At 43.0% G+C, this 19,182-nt stretch overlaps 4 protein-coding genes across 8 annotated transcripts; 1 reads left to right on the top strand and 3 right to left on the bottom strand.

Annotated features, from left to right (window-relative positions):
• Positions 1–280: 280 nt before the first annotated feature.
• On the top strand, positions 281–4,477 carry LOC133931080 (uncharacterized). Its single transcript, XM_062377907.1, has 4 exons — positions 281–1,083; positions 3,936–4,060; positions 4,166–4,280; positions 4,377–4,477. The coding sequence occupies exons 1-4, from the start codon at positions 867–869 to the stop codon at positions 4,475–4,477; spliced, it is 558 nt and encodes a 185-aa protein (XP_062233891.1). The 5' UTR covers positions 281–866.
• A 263-nt stretch (positions 4,478–4,740) lies between these two features.
• LOC133931177 (uncharacterized) lies at positions 4,741–8,804 on the bottom strand. The gene is made up of 7 exons (XM_062377995.1): positions 8,535–8,804; positions 7,808–8,052; positions 6,939–7,512; positions 6,509–6,863; positions 6,124–6,218; positions 5,812–6,006; positions 4,741–5,728 (listed from the first exon to the last, which is right to left on the bottom strand). Exons 1-7 carry the CDS (start codon positions 8,700–8,702, stop codon positions 5,003–5,005), a joined length of 2,358 nt encoding a protein of 785 aa, XP_062233979.1. The 5' UTR covers positions 8,703–8,804; the 3' UTR covers positions 4,741–5,002.
• A 683-nt stretch (positions 8,805–9,487) lies between these two features.
• Positions 9,488–15,199, bottom strand: LOC133931178 (uncharacterized). The gene is made up of 13 exons (XM_062377996.1): positions 14,648–15,199; positions 14,415–14,553; positions 13,507–14,194; positions 13,307–13,426; positions 13,158–13,235; positions 12,900–12,992; positions 12,616–12,711; positions 12,039–12,092; positions 11,751–11,954; positions 11,388–11,519; positions 11,217–11,282; positions 10,270–10,572; positions 9,488–10,169 (listed from the first exon to the last, which is right to left on the bottom strand). Exons 3-13 carry the CDS (start codon positions 13,990–13,992, stop codon positions 9,693–9,695), a joined length of 2,109 nt encoding a protein of 702 aa, XP_062233980.1. The 5' UTR covers positions 13,993–14,194; positions 14,415–14,553; positions 14,648–15,199; the 3' UTR covers positions 9,488–9,692.
• LOC133931179 (uncharacterized) lies at positions 14,913–18,835 on the bottom strand. Of its 5 annotated transcripts, none has more exons than XM_062377997.1 (12): positions 18,580–18,829; positions 18,215–18,400; positions 17,719–17,802; positions 17,490–17,608; positions 17,290–17,391; positions 16,784–16,903; positions 16,640–16,705; positions 16,217–16,283; positions 16,010–16,063; positions 15,719–15,811; positions 15,397–15,429; positions 14,913–15,319 (listed from the first exon to the last, which is right to left on the bottom strand). In XM_062377997.1, the coding sequence occupies exons 1-12, from the start codon at positions 18,667–18,669 to the stop codon at positions 15,221–15,223; spliced, it is 1,113 nt and encodes a 370-aa protein (XP_062233981.1). In that variant the 5' UTR covers positions 18,670–18,829; the 3' UTR covers positions 14,913–15,220. The 5 variants fall into 5 exon arrangements, 3 of the variants coding, with proteins under 3 accessions (XP_062233981.1, XP_062233982.1, XP_062233983.1); XR_009911854.1 differs by having other exon boundaries at positions 15,276–15,319; positions 15,397–15,479; positions 18,580–18,831; XR_009911853.1 differs by having other exon boundaries at positions 15,280–15,319; positions 15,397–15,472; positions 18,580–18,831.
• Positions 18,836–19,182: the final 347 nt, after the last annotated feature.

The raw sequence follows: 19,182 nt of genomic DNA, 5'->3' as shown, positions 1-19,182 counted from the left end.
CTCAAGCCTTCGATTGCGTCAACTGTTCTCATGATAATATAGCGCAGTGGTTCAGATCAAAATAGATTCTTTCTTAGTTACCATTTGAGTTTTGGAACAGCTTTGCCCCCACGTTATGCATACGCAGCATGAATGGATATACAAATTTGGACACGTTTAGATTCTTCAAGTGTTCTATAGAGGTTAAGTGATGCACTTTTCTTTTGCTACAATTCAGCAGTGTTCACCAGACCTTGATCTGATCAATAGCTCTGCCACATCAAATGCTTCATCGTGTTCAGAAACCCTGCCTAACATTCCTTCTCTATATCAATTTAAAGGAATTAGCTCAATAAGCGCACTAAACTGATACCCCATATACTCTCAAGGCATTGTGATTTCTGGTTTGTGTCCTGAAAATCCCTTAGCAGAAAAAAGTTTCCAGCTATCCACATTCTAAATGTACATTGGGGCATAAGTTTAATGTGCTAGAATCATTTCTTTGTTCATTTTCTTTTTACGTTCATGCATGAGATGTTGTTGAACACTGATGGCTTGATTTCACAAAACTATTATAATGAGTGAATGCAATGAATCGCAGACCCACAAGTTATTTCGTTTTGGGTTTTTGAACAGTATTTGTGTGACTTTGAGTCCTCCTAATATAGTAATATAATTGTGTTTCGTTTGACCTTTTTTTTTTTTAAGAAAACGTTTGCTTGATAAATTGGACTAGAATGGTCGTTTTGGTGCTGAGTACTATTTTATGTTTGAACAAATGGGAAGGCGGTAGAAAACAGTTACGTTGCTGGGTCTTGATGATCTGCTTTAGTGGGTATTATAATGGGAAGCTACTCTGATGTTCTTTAAACTTAGTGAAGTAAACAATGGGAATAAAGTATGTGCATAAAATTCTATTGCTATCTACTGTCTGTGTCAGATTCCTATGTTTGCTGATTGTATTAGGAATGGTAACCATGAGGCCGCAGAAGAACAAGTGGAACAGCCGGCATTGCCAGGTCCTCAGGATGCACCTGATGAGGCAGCTAAGGAGAATGTTAGCTCCACTGGCACTGAGGAGGGTGAGGACGTTGAAGATGATGGGTAAGGCAATGAAACGGACAAGCTTTACTTATTATGATTGTGCAGCTTCTGTGTCATTCACCATTCACATTGTAAACTCCATATTTGATAATTCTATTAGTTATTCACTGGATTCCCTGTATGTGTGAATATAAGAAAATATCCAACTTTGTGTTTATGGTTTTGGTATACTTGAATTCTTAAAAATGCCAGGTGGCGTAATTGTTTATGTTAGATGTAGTATATATTTGATATGTTTTCATGCGTGCATATCTCTTCTACCTGGTGTACTCGGCCAACGGAATAGAGATAGAATTGTAACAACTTCCTTGGCCGGTATTCTCAGGTTGAAGCGCTATATATGTAAGCCACGATCGGGGCTTTTCCGATCTCATCTAACATGCAACACGCTGAGTCCAAGATAGGATCAGCGATTCCTCCTACTGCGCCTCTGATTTCAATATGGTAATCTGAAATTGATCTCCTTCATCCAACTTTGTTTAATCCTAGGGGTGTAACAGTTGTAGACCAATTTACTAATTGTCCTCCTGCTAATGCTAATTCTGTTGTTGAGTTAAATGAAGAAGATCCAGCAGAAAATACAGGAAATTTGGAGCACAGTTCATCTACAAATCAGGTGCCTTCTACTGCTTCAGAACACGAAGAAGATCCGGCGCCAGGACCTGACAGCGGTGGCAGTGGATTCCCTTCGGGATCCCTTCCTCGGATCGCGGCAGGCGGATCAGCATCAACTCTTGCGCCGGGCGCTGGTAGTCATCACCAGTCCCAGCCTGCCACGACGGGGGGCGAGCACTCCGTGTCCCCTCTGCTACCGACCGAGAGGGGCCCAAGTCCAGGTGACCCTAACGTGGCGTCTTCATTGCAGCATGCAACGCATGCAATACCATCGCCTGGATCCTCTGTAGTTGAAGCAGATGGTGATCCGAGTGCTGCACCAGTGGACAGACCTCGCACGCGTCTGCAGCATGGGATTAGGAAAGAAAAGGTATATACTGATGGCACAGTTAAATACAGTTTCCTAACCTCCACTGGTGAGCCCTGCAGTGTTGATGAAGCTCTTGAAGATAAGAATTGGAGCGCAGCAATGAATACTGAGTACAGCGCATTGATGAAAAACAAAACATGGCATTTAGTTCCACCACAAAAAGGAAGAAATGTGATAGGATGTAAATGGGTGTACAAGATTAAAAGAAAATCAGATGGAAGCTTGGACAGATATAAAGCTCGCTTGGTGGCTAAAGGATTCAAACAAAGGTATGGAATAGATTATGAGGATACTTTCAGTCCTGTCGTTAAATCTGCCACTATTCGTGTTATATTGTCTATTGCCGTCTCTCGTGGATGGAGCCTTCGACAACTTGATGTGCAGAATGCATTTCTTCATGGATTCCTGGAAGAGGAGGTTTACATGCAGCAACCTCCAGGATTTGAAGATTCCTCCAAAGCAAACTATGTCTGTAAGCTGGACAAGGCGTTGTACGGGCTGAAACAAGCACCGAGGGCATGGCACTCTCGGCTGAGTGCTAAATTGATTTCTCTTGGATTCCAGGCATCCAAGGCGGACACCTCTCTGTTCTTCTATAGCAAGGGAGGCATTACTATAATTGTGTTAGTTTATGTTGATGACATCATAGTCGCAAGTTCCACAGAGAAAGGAACAACAGCACTACTTCAAGATCTTCAGAGTGAGTTTGCACTGAAGGATTTAGGAGAACTCCATTATTTCCTTGGCATTGAAGTAACAAAGGTACGTGATGGGATTATACTAACACAAGATAAGTATGCTTCTGATTTATTAAAAAGGGTTGGCATGTCAGACTGCAAACCAGTTACAACTCCATTAAGCACTAGTGAGAAATTATCTATACATGAGGGTACACCTCTCGGTCCTAATGATGCAACACAGTACAGGAGTATAGTAGGTGCTTTACAGTATCTAACTCTCACTAGACCAGATATTTCATATTCAGTAAACAAGGTTTGTCAGTTTCTTCATGCACCAACCACTGTTCATTGGGCAGCAGTGAAACGAATTTTAAGATATCTAAAACAGTGTACCAAGTTGGGACTTAAAATACATAGATCAACCTCTACTCTGGTTAGTGCTTTTTCAGATGCAGACTGGGCAGGAAGCACAGATGACAGGAGATCAACTGGAGGCTTTGCTGTGTTTCTAGGGTCCAATCTTGTGTCATGGAGTGCTCGAAAGCAAGGTACAGTATCACGGTCAAGTACTGAGTCTGAATACAAGGCTCTGGCCAATGCTACAGCAGAGGTGATGTGGATACAGACTCTTCTTCGAGAATTAAATATCAGTAGTCCACGGGCTGCTAAGTTATGGTGTGATAATTTGGGTGCTAAATACTTGACAGCTAATCCTGTATTCCATGCTAGAACCAAACATATAGAGGTTGACTATCATTTTGTCAGAGAAAGAGTGTCTCGGAAATTACTGGAAGTTGATTTTATTTCTTCAGGCGATCAAGTTGCTGATGGATTTACAAAACCACTCTCAGTTCGACTCTTGGAGAATTTCAAAAACAATCTTAACCTAGCACAGTTATGATTGAGGGAGGCTGTTAGATGTAGTATATATTTGATATGTTTTCATGCGTGCATATCTCTTCTACCTGGTGTACTCGGCCAACGGAATAGAGATAGAATTGTAACAACTTCCTTGGCCGGTATTCTCAGGTTGAAGCGCTATATATGTAAGCCACGATCGGGGCTTTTCCGATCTCATCTAACATGCAACACGCTGAGTCCAAGATAGGATCAGCGATTCCTCCTACTGCGCCTCTGATTTCAATAGTTTACCAGTGCGCAATCTTTTTGATGCAACGACCTTCCAGCCATGAAGTTCAGAAACTACCTTCCTCATGATGAACAACTCAGAGGTGGTAAGCTGGCTCCAGTATCTCTTCCCAAGTTTGAAGATCCAATTAGTGCTGAAACTGCAGAACCAAAGCAGCTCGAGGTACTATGTTGATGTTTCGAAATTCAAATCCCAGTTCGAGTATACTATTTTCTTGCATTTGACATGGTGAATTGTTGATGAATCCATCGGCATTATTACCCGCAGAACCCTTTCAGGAACATAGCTCCAAAGAATCCAAACTGGGATCTGAAACGTGATGTGCAGAAGAGAATCGACAAACTGGAGAAGCGCACACAGAAAGGATTGGCAGAGATTGCATGTGAGTATCTAGTAACTGCTTCTTCTTTTTTGTCTGGTTGGTTGGGCTTTCACTCATCATATCGATATTGAACTACTGTACTGTGCTGGGGTGCAGTGGAGCAACAGAGGGAGAAAGAAGCGCTGGAAGGGGGCAGTGTGCAAATGCAAATCAAACTGAAGGGAGATGCCCTCGTCCCCATCCTAAAACTTGCTTAGCATGCCATGGTTGTCAACTTCTGCTGCATTAGTTAATTAGTCTGTTTTTGACATGCTTCTCCTCCTGCGATTGAAAATGTGAGCGATGTACTGTGCCTGCATTTGTACCACTCCGTTACAATCGTGTATTTCATGCCCTTCGATTCATCACCTAAGTGATTTGAGGCCTTTGATCTCCTGGTTGTAAATGAGTTGTACAAACGGGTTGTAGTAAAAATTAGCAATAATTAAGCAGACAACAAGGACGCAACAAAGGAAGGAACTGAACAAATGACTTGTGTGTTATATTCATTCAGTTGGGGCGAGGGCGATGAGATGGATACATCTAGCCCTGTGAAAACTGTACGGCTGTGTGGTACATTCATAATTCTCTTTATGCAATTGCAAATACTCCCATGTCTGGCTTGCTAGGAGTAGGGTTTGTTGCCGGATACTGTAAACTGTGGATTTCTCGGTTTTTAAAAGTAAAACGCTCTCTCTAGGAACACAAGGACAATGTTCAGACTGCACATTCCAGCTGACTGCCTAGGAACTAGGAGCATGAGGAGCAGGGGTGGCTCGCTCCAAGTCCGACAGGCTGTTGCTCCTCGTGTTCTCCCGCATCTTTTCCACAATGTGCTTGCCCTTCTCTTCCATGTTCCGCCTCTTCTCTTCCAGCTTGTCCCCCATCCTCCTCCTCAAATCCATCACCTGAGCACGCCGACTGCGCCTCCTCTTCACATCCTCACCGGCTTCGGGAGAAGCAGCAGCTGGCAATGACTGCTCCCCGGCAGCTATCACCACTGCTCTTTCAACCCAAGAAGAGCCCACACCGGTCTCAGAAGCATCTTCCTGAAACTGAAACTCTCTGCTGCTCAACAGCGGCATCCTCAACTGGTCGTTTGAATCGCCAGAAACCAGTGAAGACTGCGTGGTTGATGCTTCTTCTGCTGCAGGTTCTTGGTTCGGCCCATGAACAGATGTTGTGTTCTTTCGCGATTCATTGCTTCTTGTTGAAGGAGCAGGTGGACTCGATTTGTTGGCTCTGCTGTTTGCAATGCCCTTTGGCACAGCAGCTTCCCCAGGTTGGGACTGGGACTGGGACTGGGACTGGGACTGGGACGTTGTCGTGTCTGCAGTGCGACTTGCAGTCTCAGTGGACCATTTAAAAGGTGCAACTTTGCGAGGCACCCAGTCATCCTTATCTGATATCATCCACGACATGGGAATACTTTCACAGTTCGGCAGCACCAAGCTCTGATGAAGCGAAGCCTGTACCACACACATCGAATGCTCCAGAGTTTAGCACATGAATCAGCAAATAGCAAGTCACTCATGGAAGGTAGGTAAAACACCTTGATTCTGTTGCTGATAAGTGAGGCGATGTGGCTATTGGTGATCTTCCTATCCCCAACTGAAGATTCCAACTCCCACTCTAGATCCGGCATCGATGTAAACCCATACCAAATTTGATCAGTGGGAGGTGGCTTTATATGTATGCGCATTGTCCCACGAACTGATGAAATTTTAATTGTCAAAGAAAATGGCACCTTTTGCAAGGAAAATCAGAAAAGCATAGTACAAGTCAGAAAACATAAGCAAAACGCATCGGGTAATGTTGATGTCCATCGGGTACAGTATATAAAAATAGCAAAACAAGAACTAACCTGCGAGACGTGGTCAGCTATTGAATGCAAGATATTTTTCCACCTTGACATATATGTTGATGTCCATCCAGTGCTCTTGGACTTCCTTAATGCATCTGCCGTAGAAGGTCGTGAAAATCCTCGTTATGGAGCTTAATGTAAATTCTCTAGTACCATTTTTTGAGGGAAATACAGAGGGGGAAACCCTTCTGTGAAATTGGTGAGAACTGGGCTCGAACGCGGTGACCAACTGTTTTCCAAGGACTATAGTGTTCAGAATAGGTAAATGGTACGTTCTAACATTCTTTACTAGTTATCTGATCATTTACACACACAGTAAATGGTGATCCCAATAACGAATAAGCAGACAAAGAAAATGCACAAAGGAATTGGAATTGGAACAGACCTGCTCCATCATTATCCTCCATCTCAGAAGGCAAAGATTGTGAAGACCTGAATTGGTTACCATACTGCTCAATACTATCAAGGAAATCTGAATTCACATCTCCACTTGAATCATCTTTAAGAGTAGTCTTCATTATGTCCTTTTGCAACTCTGGCTCCTGAACCTCAAGTCTTGTCTCAATATGCAGTGCTATTCCACTAGAATATTCAAAATCAACTTCAAAAGCCCACAGTTCATTCAAATCCAGTGGGAGGACTCTCATTCTGCGCACGTACGGTGGAAGTTTCCCAAGGCTGAGGTCAATAAGTGTGATTTCACCAATGTAGGCTGGAGTTGTCACGTTTGACAATGTTCGCTGACCAATAAGACGAAATCAATGAAAAATGTTGATAAAGTATAAATCCACTTGAAAATGTAAGCACTATCTGACCTGAATCCGTGCTTTGATGGCCTTGCTTATCTCATCATTCATCTTAGCGTCAAAAAACATCCGAGAGAATAGGAGGTTCCAGCAAAGGGTACCTTCATCAACAAGCTTTTCATCTACATTTGTATCGGGGGTATCAGAAAATTGGCTGTTGTAACCCAAAGAAGAGCCAGGGGTGCTGGGTTGTTTTATATCTTTAGACGGCACCAGACTTGTTTTACTCTCCTGGGGAACTTTTATAGATGCCTTCTTTGCCATCTTTTTTAGGAAAAGGCGGACTTTTGAAGATCCCTCAGTCTTCACCGTCCTGTCCATAACCACATGTTCCTCGCCGGAGAACACTGAAGGTTTCAGAAAACAAGGGTATCCAGCATTCAAAGAGGATATGTAACTGCGGAACTCTTCAGTCAACATGGCATGCGATTTCAGTTTTTCCTCGTCTGTAGACGATGCAAGACGCAGTGCTTTACACCATGATTCCTTCTCCCAAGAGGTGTCTGCATAGACATAGCATACCTTGCTTCCCTTGCAAATCTCAGACTCCTTACTTTCCAGTTTTATGGGATACCTCTTGGCCCTAAAAGCAAAGAGCGATGGTGGTTATAGCCAAACTGTATGCGCTTGTGAATTTTATCCTACCAGCAGCAGCAGCTTTGAAATCAATTAATCGAGAACTTATAGTCACGTCTACTCTAACTGCTTTGTATGAAAAGTTTGGCTATTATGAGAACATGCACGATAATACATACTCTATCATAAGTCGAGGCATTCGTTGATTAAGTTACAAGGTTTGACATAAAAAATAAAATACTTGATGAGAATCACAAAAGATGAAGGGTGGCTACATGGGAAGAAGTTGAATTTGCACTAACCATTTACGTGAGGGTAGATTTGATGCAGAAACAGCAACAACTGTACAATTCAGAAGCTCTATGTTTATCTGGGAACCATCAGGTCCTGATAAGCTGAGTGAGTGTCCTTTAAGTTTAGCCAACGTTTTTACAGGGAAAACCTCCACTATATTCTTCTTGTCTTTGATTTCTTGGGTACCCCCAGCTGAAAAGCGACCGCTGCTAACTTTTGGTATCTTTTCTTGATCTAGTATCCACAGAGAACCCTGTAACACACATGCATACGAAAAGAAAGAAGCATTTAACTCGTCAACATGCGAAATGGATTGAACTGAATGTACAAGACAAGTTAATCAATAGCGCATTCTTATAACTGTATCAGCACAATATTGTCAGCTTCAAAATTAAATAACAAATACAATATAGGAAGAAGAAGAAGAAGAAGACATACAAGAGTGATAATTGGAAAAATCCAAAAGCATGGATACAAGAGTAAGAATCTCAGCTAGAAAAGGGGTCATAAAACGCTCTAGACAAAATGGCAAGTGTCCATGTATGAAATGAAACGCTCCAAGGCAGGTAATTAATCTACCTTGAAAACAAATTCCCGAAGCTAAAGAAATCGTCAACCTCAAGGCGTGGAAGAAAGAAGCTAAGCCATTGGAAGCAAGCGCGTGGGATGAAAAGAAGCAAATTGATCCCACATGGAGTGACTAGTGAGTGGAATGAATATAGTTGGCTGACTGACCTGCTTCTCGCAAGGTAGCGGCGGGTGGACGGGGAGTTGTGCGGTGGCCTCAGGCGGCGCCCCCTTCCGGCGGGTGAGGCTGCGGATGGCCCAGAGGAGCGCTGCCCCTTGTGCGAGCGCCAGGCCGAGGACGCCGAGGAGGAAGCCCAACAGGAAAGCCACCGCCATGGACGCTGGCGACACGGATAACAGGAAGCACTCTACTCTTAAATTGTTGAGAGATGCTACTTGCTAGAGAGAAGAAAGAGAAGATGGAACGCGATAAAGAGATGCCTGTTGGGAACGTGACAAAACTCAACACTTATAGGGGCAAGCAACAACAACCTGTCATTCAGCCGGTGACTGGTATCATCCCATCCAATAAAATATGGATCGTATCTAACCAAAAAGTTCCAAAAACCTGGTTTTGCTTTTGCTGAATTAATTTGATTTCACTCTCTTTATAGAGTTAATTTGTTTGTATAAGAAATCCACAGAATGGGTGAGAACGTGAGTTTTTAGTTCATCTGTAGCAAACTAAAGAGGGTCAAGAGACCCCTACCATATTATTACTCCTTGGTCAGGTTAAGAAAGCACGCAGTTGACAGACAAACTCCATTCAATTTACACTCCCACATACAGAATAGAATACAAACTTATCTCAAGAATTGCTTTGGAAAAAAAGGAAAACCTGCCCTTCTGGTCAACACGGTTAGGTCTTGAAGGAGCCTTCCGAGCAAAACAGCAACCCAACATTTTCCGCATATTGTATCACCAACATGTTGCTCTTGACCTACGATCTTATTGTTTGACTTAATCAAACCATCACATCATCAATAGAAATACAGTTGCAACCTAATCTAATCATTCCAGTTCAACCAACTCCATAATGGGAGGCCGCGACTGGGAACGAACTACGTACCTGCCCTTCTGCTCATGGGCTCATGGCCCCAAAAATAAAAAACAGGTGCCCATTAACAAAGCTTACTACTATCATCATATATAGCAACCGTTCTGGAAATAATTATCTATCGTACAACAACATGAATCCGCGACCAAGAAAACATTTGGTGCAAGTTTACAAAGGTTAAATATCCCATCCCCTAGTCTATTACCGTATCAAAACCTCAGGCCGGGTGGATGATATAATCCCTTCTACCAAATAACATTTTCTCTACATCATCTGTACTCCGTTGAAGCCCTTGGTTTACCGTTGTTTGAAGAGTTGATGTGCAGCGAAACAAATATCACTCCGATGACAACTATCAAGCACCCCACAAGGGTGCTGAAGAAAAGAGCCCCAGGCTGTCTCGTCTGCACAAATCCATAGACTCCGCCCGATGTCACCAGAATAATGTCGGTAAGACCATCACCAGAGAAATCCTCAAGAACCAATGCATGAGTCGGAGGTGCCGGAAGTTCAATCAGTGCCAATATGCTACCAGAGGGTGAAATCAACACAGCCTCCTGGTCACCGCCAGCGATGATCACCTCTTTTGGGTCATAGGCTCGCAGAGAGAAAGCCTTCAAAGTGGGCACCACTATGTTCTCCATCATCCCGGATGGAGATGGAAGGTTGGACCATGTTGCACCTGTTGATAGTTGCCACCTCCATATTGCATCGTGACCAAGTAGGCCAGGAGAGTACGAAGTCACCTGCAATGAGAAACATGTCAGCATTTCCAGGTAACCAAGAGGGCTTGGATCTGAAGGTTGCATCAACATGAAAAAACCCACAAGTGAAGAATATGCTGACCTCTCCCCGGCTTGTCAAAAAGATGAGATCGCCATGACTTCCTCTCCTGTGTTTATGACCATCATCTCTCTGGATCAGAATAGGAGTCGCAACCTCTAAACCAGTTGGATCAAATGTCCTCCCAAAACTTCTTGAAAAGTCCCCATGATGGAACAGATTGAAATGGTTGTAATAGCAGATAGAAACATTAAAAAGTTGCTCCCGCACTGGTACACCGGATGTAGCAACTGCCCAACAAGGTTTCAGCACTTCCATGGACCCACTTACAACAGTTTGCTCTTTAATACCATTTGCACCAACAACCTACAGAATCAATCACCATGAACTATCAGTAATACACAAGGAGGTTGCAATGATTTAACAGCTCTAAGTTGTCTGTCTGTGGTAGTCTACTTATTTCTGTAATTTCCCAAATAAATTTGTACACAGCATGTAATAAAGAACTAGTAATTTAGTGCCAACTAAGAAGGGAATCCCTGTATCACATTAACATTATAATGGTGCAAGCATTGGATACAACTTTTGCACATCAGACGCAAGAAATACAAAGAAATAATCATTGACACATCAACAATAGAAAAAACAGATCAAATAACAAGGATAGATAGAGAATAAGACGCAATGGTCCAGTATATTCTAAGCTCAGGTTTAAACAAAGGAGTTTGATTTTTCCTTCCAGAAGGAACAAACTGAATCCCTGATATCATTTGAACTAATTTGTTCAATGAATGAAAAAGAATAAAGGGGTACAGCAGACCATAACACCTTATGAGTCATGCAGTCAATCTACTTGACGGGTATATCTAAATATCCCCAATTCTTCTCAAGATTATGGACAGAAAATATGAATTATAGGAATATTTGTATAACCCAGAACCCAAAAAAAAAAAGGGGTGGTGCATAACGGAAAGTAAATTCCAGCACTAATCTTGACACTCCCAACACACCTGAACATGATCCAGAACTCCATCTCCATTAATATCTGCGTGAAGGCCTCCTTCAGTTAAATGAAGCTGGAAATGATAATATTTCCAAAAGAAATCAAGTCAGAGGTGATAAACTGTATGGTTCCATTACAGTAAAGTAAAAATAAAATCACAGGGATATATCTTGAAGACCTTGCATATTGTGCGTCCAGAAGCTAGATGGATAGCCTCTATTCCTTCCTTTTCATGCGCAACAACAACATTAGGAACCCACCATACTTGAGTATGATTAGTGATTGTCGGAATGTAAAGCGTCCTCTGTGCCTGCAATAAAAGCAACAAGCTGCATCTCAGTAGAAAGCCATGAGGTGTTTAACTCCATGGTGTGCGAGCACTGTAATTTATTTGGACAAAGCAAACTGAAGTGCAACAAACAGAGAAGACATAATATATGTAAGGACATCCACAATGCCTCAGGGACTACAAGATGATCACCATTGTTCCTAGAAGAGAAGGCAAATTCTGAAATGCAGCAGCCATGTTTATGTGTTATACCTTCTTGACTTGATTTGAGCCAGCCATATCGGCAGCCTTCCCAAGCGCTCTAGCTATTCTATTGGAAGGATCCTTTCCAGGTGGATTGTGTTCAATGGGCTTGTGCACGCTATTGATAACAGCCTTTCCTGGCGTTTTCTTTACTTGTTTCCTTTTATGCTTCCTAAAATGTGCAAGTTGTAAGGTAGTATCCTCTCTCCTATCCTGAAAAGGAAAAACTCAAATCTGGGTTCCACAATTCCAGAGTATTAAAACTGGAATACAAGAAAAAATAAGTACTTTTCTTACCCAATGATGAGGCATGACACCAAGAATTGATTCTCTGAATTCACGGCATTCAAACTGAAAATTAACATGTGACACGTTAGATTCCAACTAACCAAAATATTGCTGCATGAACCAACTTCTTAGCATCACAATGGGTCAAGATTAAGTGAAGAACAGCTCATTGACTTCTATACACAAATCAAATAATAGCAAATAGGTAGCAAGATAACCTGTTTTCACCGATTTTCTAGAGTTTATATGAACCTTCCTAGGGCATGCAACCTTCCAAGTCCAAATATAACCTACTTTTAGTTTAGAAAAGCATTGCCATCAAGCAGAGTGCAAATAAGTAAGCAATTCAATCCATGATAGCTATAGCTGCTAAACAAGAATAAAACTGATGACAACATTATATTCCTGTTGAGCATAAAGTAATAACTCTGGTAGACAACAACTCTGTCAGAAGACAATCCACGACATGATACTTAAACCAAGCAACAAAAAGCATGTGGCAACATTGACATGAGACTTGCTCAAATATAAGTACGAATGCCACGAGGACTAGTTCGCTATTAAGATTTGTGAATATAATCCACACCTGACCAGGTTGACGACTATTGAGGGCGTGGACATCAAGCTTGTAATTGTGCTGTGGTATCAGCATTGAAGCATCTGATGGCTGTGACTGGATGTTCTGCCATGCAAAAAGAGAAACATAGCAACAATATATAAGACAGGCCTTTGTTGACAATAATCTAAGTAATCCCAAGTTATTTTTGACCTTTCAATGTTAAGGCAGAGCACAAAATAAAGAGAAACATCCTTTTAATAACAGTGCAGTCAAATTTGTGAATGAAATGAAAACTAGAATACAGAGCGCACCTCATTCTTCCGGCTCCATCTGAGTGCGCCAGTGCGTCCAGCAAAAGCATAAAGGGCAAAATGGCGCAGGTCTGCAGTGCCAGTCTCAGAACCCTGCATGGCAATGGAGTGCAATGCCAAAACAGGTTAGGTCTTGAATGTGAGGATCAAAGGTAGAACACATGATTTCTCAGTCTAAGAAGCTCCTTCCAACATTATATTTGCCCGTAGGATAATATAAAGTAACAGGATCAGAAGCTCAATATACAAAAGAAGTACCTGTTTCTCATTGGCACTTCTGCGGTGCTCTTCCCTATTGTTTTCTGGTATCATAAATTCATCGAAAAGATCTGCCGACTGATAAACAACTTACAAGGGTAAGTAACGGATTCAAGCAGCTCCATGAGGTAAGGTGAAACATAACATACATGATGTTGCATTTCCATCCTTCCTCCTACGATGACGAGGCCTGCATCTCCATGCTTGAGGGTGTAGTTGGTTATGGAGATTGCCACCTCGCGGTGGTGGGCACCATGGGGGAAATCATCCTATCACCATTTGTAATGTAAGTGGAGTAAGTCGCTCGCTCTGGCTTGCGCTGCAAAGTGGGGAGGAAGATGTTTAGTACCTGGAGATTGGCTTCCCAGAGCTTCTTGAGGTTGTGGTCGAAGCACATGACGGACCAGCCGGAGGTGACGACGACGAGAACCTGCTTCCTGACGTCGCCTTGCTTGTATGAGCGGTCAACGGTGCCGACGGCCATGGCGATGGGGCGCCTGCCCGAGGCGACGCGGACTTCGCCAGGGAGGAGGGAGATGTCAGCCATGACGCGCGCCTCGTGGAATCCGGTGTCATCGTGGAGGTGGCGGGAGTGAGGGGGCTGGAGGACCTGGATCTTGGCGTCGTGGGTGGGGAGGAGGACCTCGGGTTTGCCGTCGCCGTTGAGGTCAGCGACGAGGGGCGGGGGGAGGCGGTCGGCCTCGTACTTGATGGGGAAGTCCTCGTCGGCGAGGTGGTACCAGGACTCCCGGAAGGAGAAGTCGCCGTCGTGGTGGAGGGAGAAGAAGACGGCGAAGGCGGCCAGAAGCAGGATCCCCAGATCCCGCTTCCGCATCCTCGATCGATGGGATGAATCACACTCAAACCCTAGAAAACACGGCTTGTCCTGCTCGGATCTCTTTCTTCTTCCTCCTCGTAGTAGTAGTATCAGTGGCTGACGGAGGCGAGGTAGAAGCAGGCCAGGCCAGGCCGCAAAGAGAGTGGTAAATGGACTCAACTCACACTTGGGCCGAATTCATGTTCCTTCAGTTTCTGAGCTGAGCCGCCCCAAATTACAGATTGTCACACCCAAAACTGTACAAGATGCTACACTAGTATACTACAAACAACAACAATAATAGTAATAAAACAGAACTCTGAAGCTTAATCGAGTATCTCTACAGCCAAGCTAACAAAAAAAAATCACCAATAAATTGTTCTCTTTCAGGACTTGGGTCCACAGTTACAGAATCATCATCTGATGAAAAAGAACTCTACCTTCGCTCGCTCTTCAAGTTTGGAGAGAATTGAACCTTAGCTGGCTAGGTGATTTCTGTCACCGCTAGTCAGCTGATGAAGATTTCTGCCTCTGTTTCCATCACTTCAGAAATCAGTCTTCTCCTCATGCTTCTCTATTCTGCTCAATTCAGAAACAAGGGGATAGTTAGTTTTTAACATCTCGTGGTGCAATCATAGTGCAGTAAAACCCAAAATATTGTGAATGCACAAACCTTAAGAGAGCAGGAATCTTGGTGTAGTAACAGAGCTGTGTGGCAATCTTTCCAGCGGCAATGGAGACAGGGAGACCCTGAAACGAGGCACAAAATTGCTCCTGCAGATACTTCAGAATTGAACATTCAACAGCGCCTCTTATTTTGAGCTTCCAGACATTGTTCAGCTTTATTTCTGACAGGTTGGATTGAACTATGCAGGGCTTGTTGCTACGTGGCACAAGAATAGGAAAGAAGTTTGCTGTAGGTTATGTAAGATCTGTGATTAAATAACTGCACAAGCATGTATTTAATGTCACTATACAACTGTAGTAATACGGAGATTGAATGAAAAATTACAACAGTGTAAAATCCCTTGTTAGTTTGAGGTTCTTGATCAGTTGTTCCTTGTATTGACGATGCCATTTCCAGTGGTTGTTTTAGCTCTCTTGAGGATAATATGGTGTCTATAAGTCAGAAAGTTTCCTATAACCAACTGTTTGATACGATGCCTGCATGTTGCAATGTGAGATGGCCTTGAGTCCAACTACTGTTATGAGTGTGGCCACTGGCCAGGTTCTGCTTTCAAAGTAATCAAGATTGGAAAGGATCACTCCACTCTTCATCTTCCCTTACAGCTCTGTTCCACCGTTCTTTGAACTTTTCCAGCTCAGCTGATGATTGTCTTCTTATCTATTAGAACAAGGGTACGTAATATGAGAACTTGTAATCCACTGATCCAGGAAGGTGATATAATAGATTATACTCACATGGGTCCTCAAATCCAATGATCGTCGAGGTGTCTGTAGCAACAAAAAGATGTCACTAATGGCATATGTCAATAACCTTCATTCTTGATCAGGCGATAATACAACTGTTACTATCATGCAGGTATACACCAAATAAGGGTAAAAAACACAAGAACTGGTGGGGAAACACAACAAAGAAAAACCCTCTGAGTAATTCATTTATGAAAAGATCATAGGTCACCAAACACTTTGGCAGACAACTGGTCAGCCAATACAACATACGAATATACAGTGTAGATACATCAAGTTTTGCAGAAATATCACATTATTGTGACAAATATACCTTGCTGCTAAGTGATGGTCCTCCTAAAGATGGTATCCCTTGATGGACAACATACTCACTGTCAACTACACCAACTTTCTCAGTCCGGTCACCCTGAAATATCGCGTGACTTCGTTAATCAGCGTTTCAGTTACTTTTCCCAGCAAACGGATGTCTATCGTCCATCTTTATTAACAGAGGACATGTCAGTTGAAATATGTCTAAAAGGGCATCCTATAAAACATTTTAAAAGGACGTGAGACGTATATTGAAGCTTGCATACTGCTATAGTATCTGAACTATCTTGAGTACCTGAGCACAATAGCCAAGCTTCATGTCAAGGCCCCATCCATGAATAAGGTCATTCTGCATGTTCAGGACGTTAAATAATAAATGGGTTATTAAGAGTTATGGCATTCCACTCACACTTAATAAAATCAGACAAAGGTTGTATTGAACATTTAATCATCAAAATAACCTTAAAAGAAAATGAACAGGCTACAGGAACAGAATTTGCACCTGAATTAGATTCCATACACATTTCCAAGCAGCGCGAGAGAAAACAGGCGCCATGCCCTCAACCCACCTATCCAAGAATGCAAATTTATCTTCAAACAATTGCATAAATGCATTGGAATAGTTCATAAGATAATTGGTCAAGAATCAATCAGTTGTGCGATGCAATTTTGCTTCACAGATCAAAGAGACAAAAGATACTATCTAACAAAGAGGCCGTTTTGGCTCTAACCAAACTAGGAATAAACGATCTCAATGTAACTAATTTTAAGGAGAAAAAAAAAGTATATCAAACTTAAGCAGAGCAGGCACCGATAAATATGAGAGCCACAAGTCTACCAATAGAGGTAAAACACAGAGCAATTGTAGAACACTATTTAGAGTATCTCCCAAATAACTGCATGACGCTAAAGCTTTGATCCTTACCCTGTGCAAGGAGGTCCTTTACTTTCGTCAGAACAATTCATACTAGGTCGATTGTCATATATTCTCCTACATAAACAATAAAAGGTGGGTTTTTTAGTGTGCAGGGAAGAATTATTTCACGAAAACAAAGGAAGACAGAAGGACCTGTGCATTTTTGTCATCTTATTGCGGATTGTAATTCGATGGTGGATATCCGTTGATAGATCAGGGTCCAGAGCAGGTTGTGTTATTTCTAAACCTTCAGAAACCATTATATCAAGATACCTAGGGAGACACAACATGAGAAATGAGGAAGTGTCTGATAAAGAAAAATGAAATATCAAATATATCATAGATGAACTTTCAGGAAGCCTCTATGATCAAAGGAAGTGACGATCATTTTGCTCAAAAGTTCTTATGGCAAAATCCCACCAAACAATAACACAAGGCTGAAACTGGCAAAGCCATTTCCATTTTAATAAATGTTAGATTCCTATTCAATCGGTACTTGATAGTTACTCAGGTCATAGCAAAAGAGTATGAGAATCAAGTTAATGTAAGTGCTCCGGAAATGGCTGAAATGCAGCACTTGGATGGCGATATGGTAAGTTTGAATTCCATACTGAGTAACGTGTCTGACTAGAGGAAAAGGACTATGACCTAGCCCATACCTTCTCGGGTTAAAGTTCTCCACTCCAAGGTCTTCATCCCATAAAAAGATGAAATCATAGATAGCCATGACATCAGGATGCAGAAACCGTTTTGCAAACCACCTGCAGAAGGAATATAGGCTCATTTGGGGAAGTGAAAAAAGGCCTGTCAAAGCTCCAGCTCCTATACATAATGGAATAATGAACTTCCGTATAGTTACCATTTTGTTTGGTTGTGAGCGAGAATGTGAATGGCCTTATCACTCCACTCAAGATGACGCCATCCGTCTACATTTCCATCGTAATGGAAGAGCATGACTGCGCAGTTTTCATTCAAAAACTAAAGAAAGCAAACGGCGACAGATTATATCAGATACATCTCTCTTCTCTTTCCCAAACAACATAGATTGCTAATGATAAAGGAAAGAAAAACTTGAGACAGGCACAGACCTTACGAGCCATCGTGTCCACATTTTTTATTTGGGAAATGCCGACTGCAATGGCCAGGAGAGCATTGCGGTCATCATTTTTAATCTGCGTGTATAAGGGAGTATGATAATTAGCAAGGAAGTAGGCCGCGTAATGAACAGCCTGGGAACTTTGAATAGTTTGCTTTAGGACAGCAATACATCTGTATCGCAAGAAAGAAGCAACTTGCCACGATTTTGACCAGACATTAAGTGAGTGGTCACAGCATGTCACAAAGTATGTAGGCTTAGCAACTGAGGTTAAGAGGTTTGCTAACCCACTCCACTGATCAATTGGCACATTAAGTAGCAGCAGTACGTTACCGACTGATACAGTAAGTGAGCATGATTTGCACGGTTGGGGCAAGGTGAAGGAACCCGGTAATCACTTCACAGCAGCTAGCTATTTTGTAGTAGGACTGGAGATGGGCAGCAGCAGCAGCGGATAGCAGATTGGTGGTTCTGTGTAGGGAGGGTACCTTGTGGTTGGCAGCATGACCGGAGTGCTCCCAGAGCGGTCGGAGATACATGTCGGAGTGGGGTTGGACGATCCCGCGCGGCAAACCTCTGTTGGCAGTGGCAGCCTTCCTGTTCCCCCAGTTGTCGCGATTGCGATGGGTGTTCTCTTGCGTGCTCTCGACAAAGCCGGCCTCGCCGAGATCCACCTGATGGTGATGGATGTCACAGCAAGTAGCGGCAGTGAGCAGTGTTTTCCCCGGCATGGGCAAGGCCCCCAAATTAGGAGGGAGGGGAGGGAGGGAGGGAAGGAGGGAACCGTGAAAAGAGAAGCTAAAAATGGAAAGATGCCACCGCGGAGGGCGATGAGGAGGAGGAAGAGGGCGACCTTGAGGTGGTGGTACTGGATCTGGAGGCAGGCGAGGAGGAGGAGGGCGACGACCGCCGCCACGACGCCGCAGCGACGTGTGTGCTTCATCGCCCGCGCGAGGGCAGGGCAGGGGCTGCTTTGAGACGGGGGGCGGAGGGTAAGGTTGGTTCTGGAGGGTTCTAGAAGTAAGGAAGGTGGCGGGGAGGAGGGAAAAGGAACGAAGAGGAGGGTTCTAGAAGGAAGGAAGGAATGTGGCGCGCAAAAGAAAAGCAGCCTATGCATGGGAATTGGGATGGGAGCTTCATCCATTAAATTAAGGCGTATTGTATTACGAAGCGAAGCAATGACATGCAACAAACAGGTTTGGCTAGGAAAACATACGTATGACTTGACCTTATAGTGTCCCAGCTAGGGCTAGGGGCGACCCTTTCTTCTTTCCGTTCAAGAACCTTCGGGTGCAAGGGAAAAAACATGATGATTAATGACTATGAATGAACAAAGATACCACCAACCCAAGCAATACTACCTGGCTTTATTTCCCTTAGCTTGACCTGTTAAATCTGATGAGTGTCAGATTTCTATAGACTTAAAAAAAATAACTGCTAAGAAAACCAATTAGGT

The sequence above is a fragment of the Phragmites australis genome, chromosome 10, assembly GCF_958298935.1.
Source record: "Phragmites australis chromosome 10, lpPhrAust1.1, whole genome shotgun sequence".
In the NCBI taxonomy this organism is placed as follows: domain Eukaryota; kingdom Viridiplantae; phylum Streptophyta; class Magnoliopsida; order Poales; family Poaceae; genus Phragmites; species Phragmites australis.
This window is presented reverse-complemented; position numbering and strand designations above follow the sequence as displayed.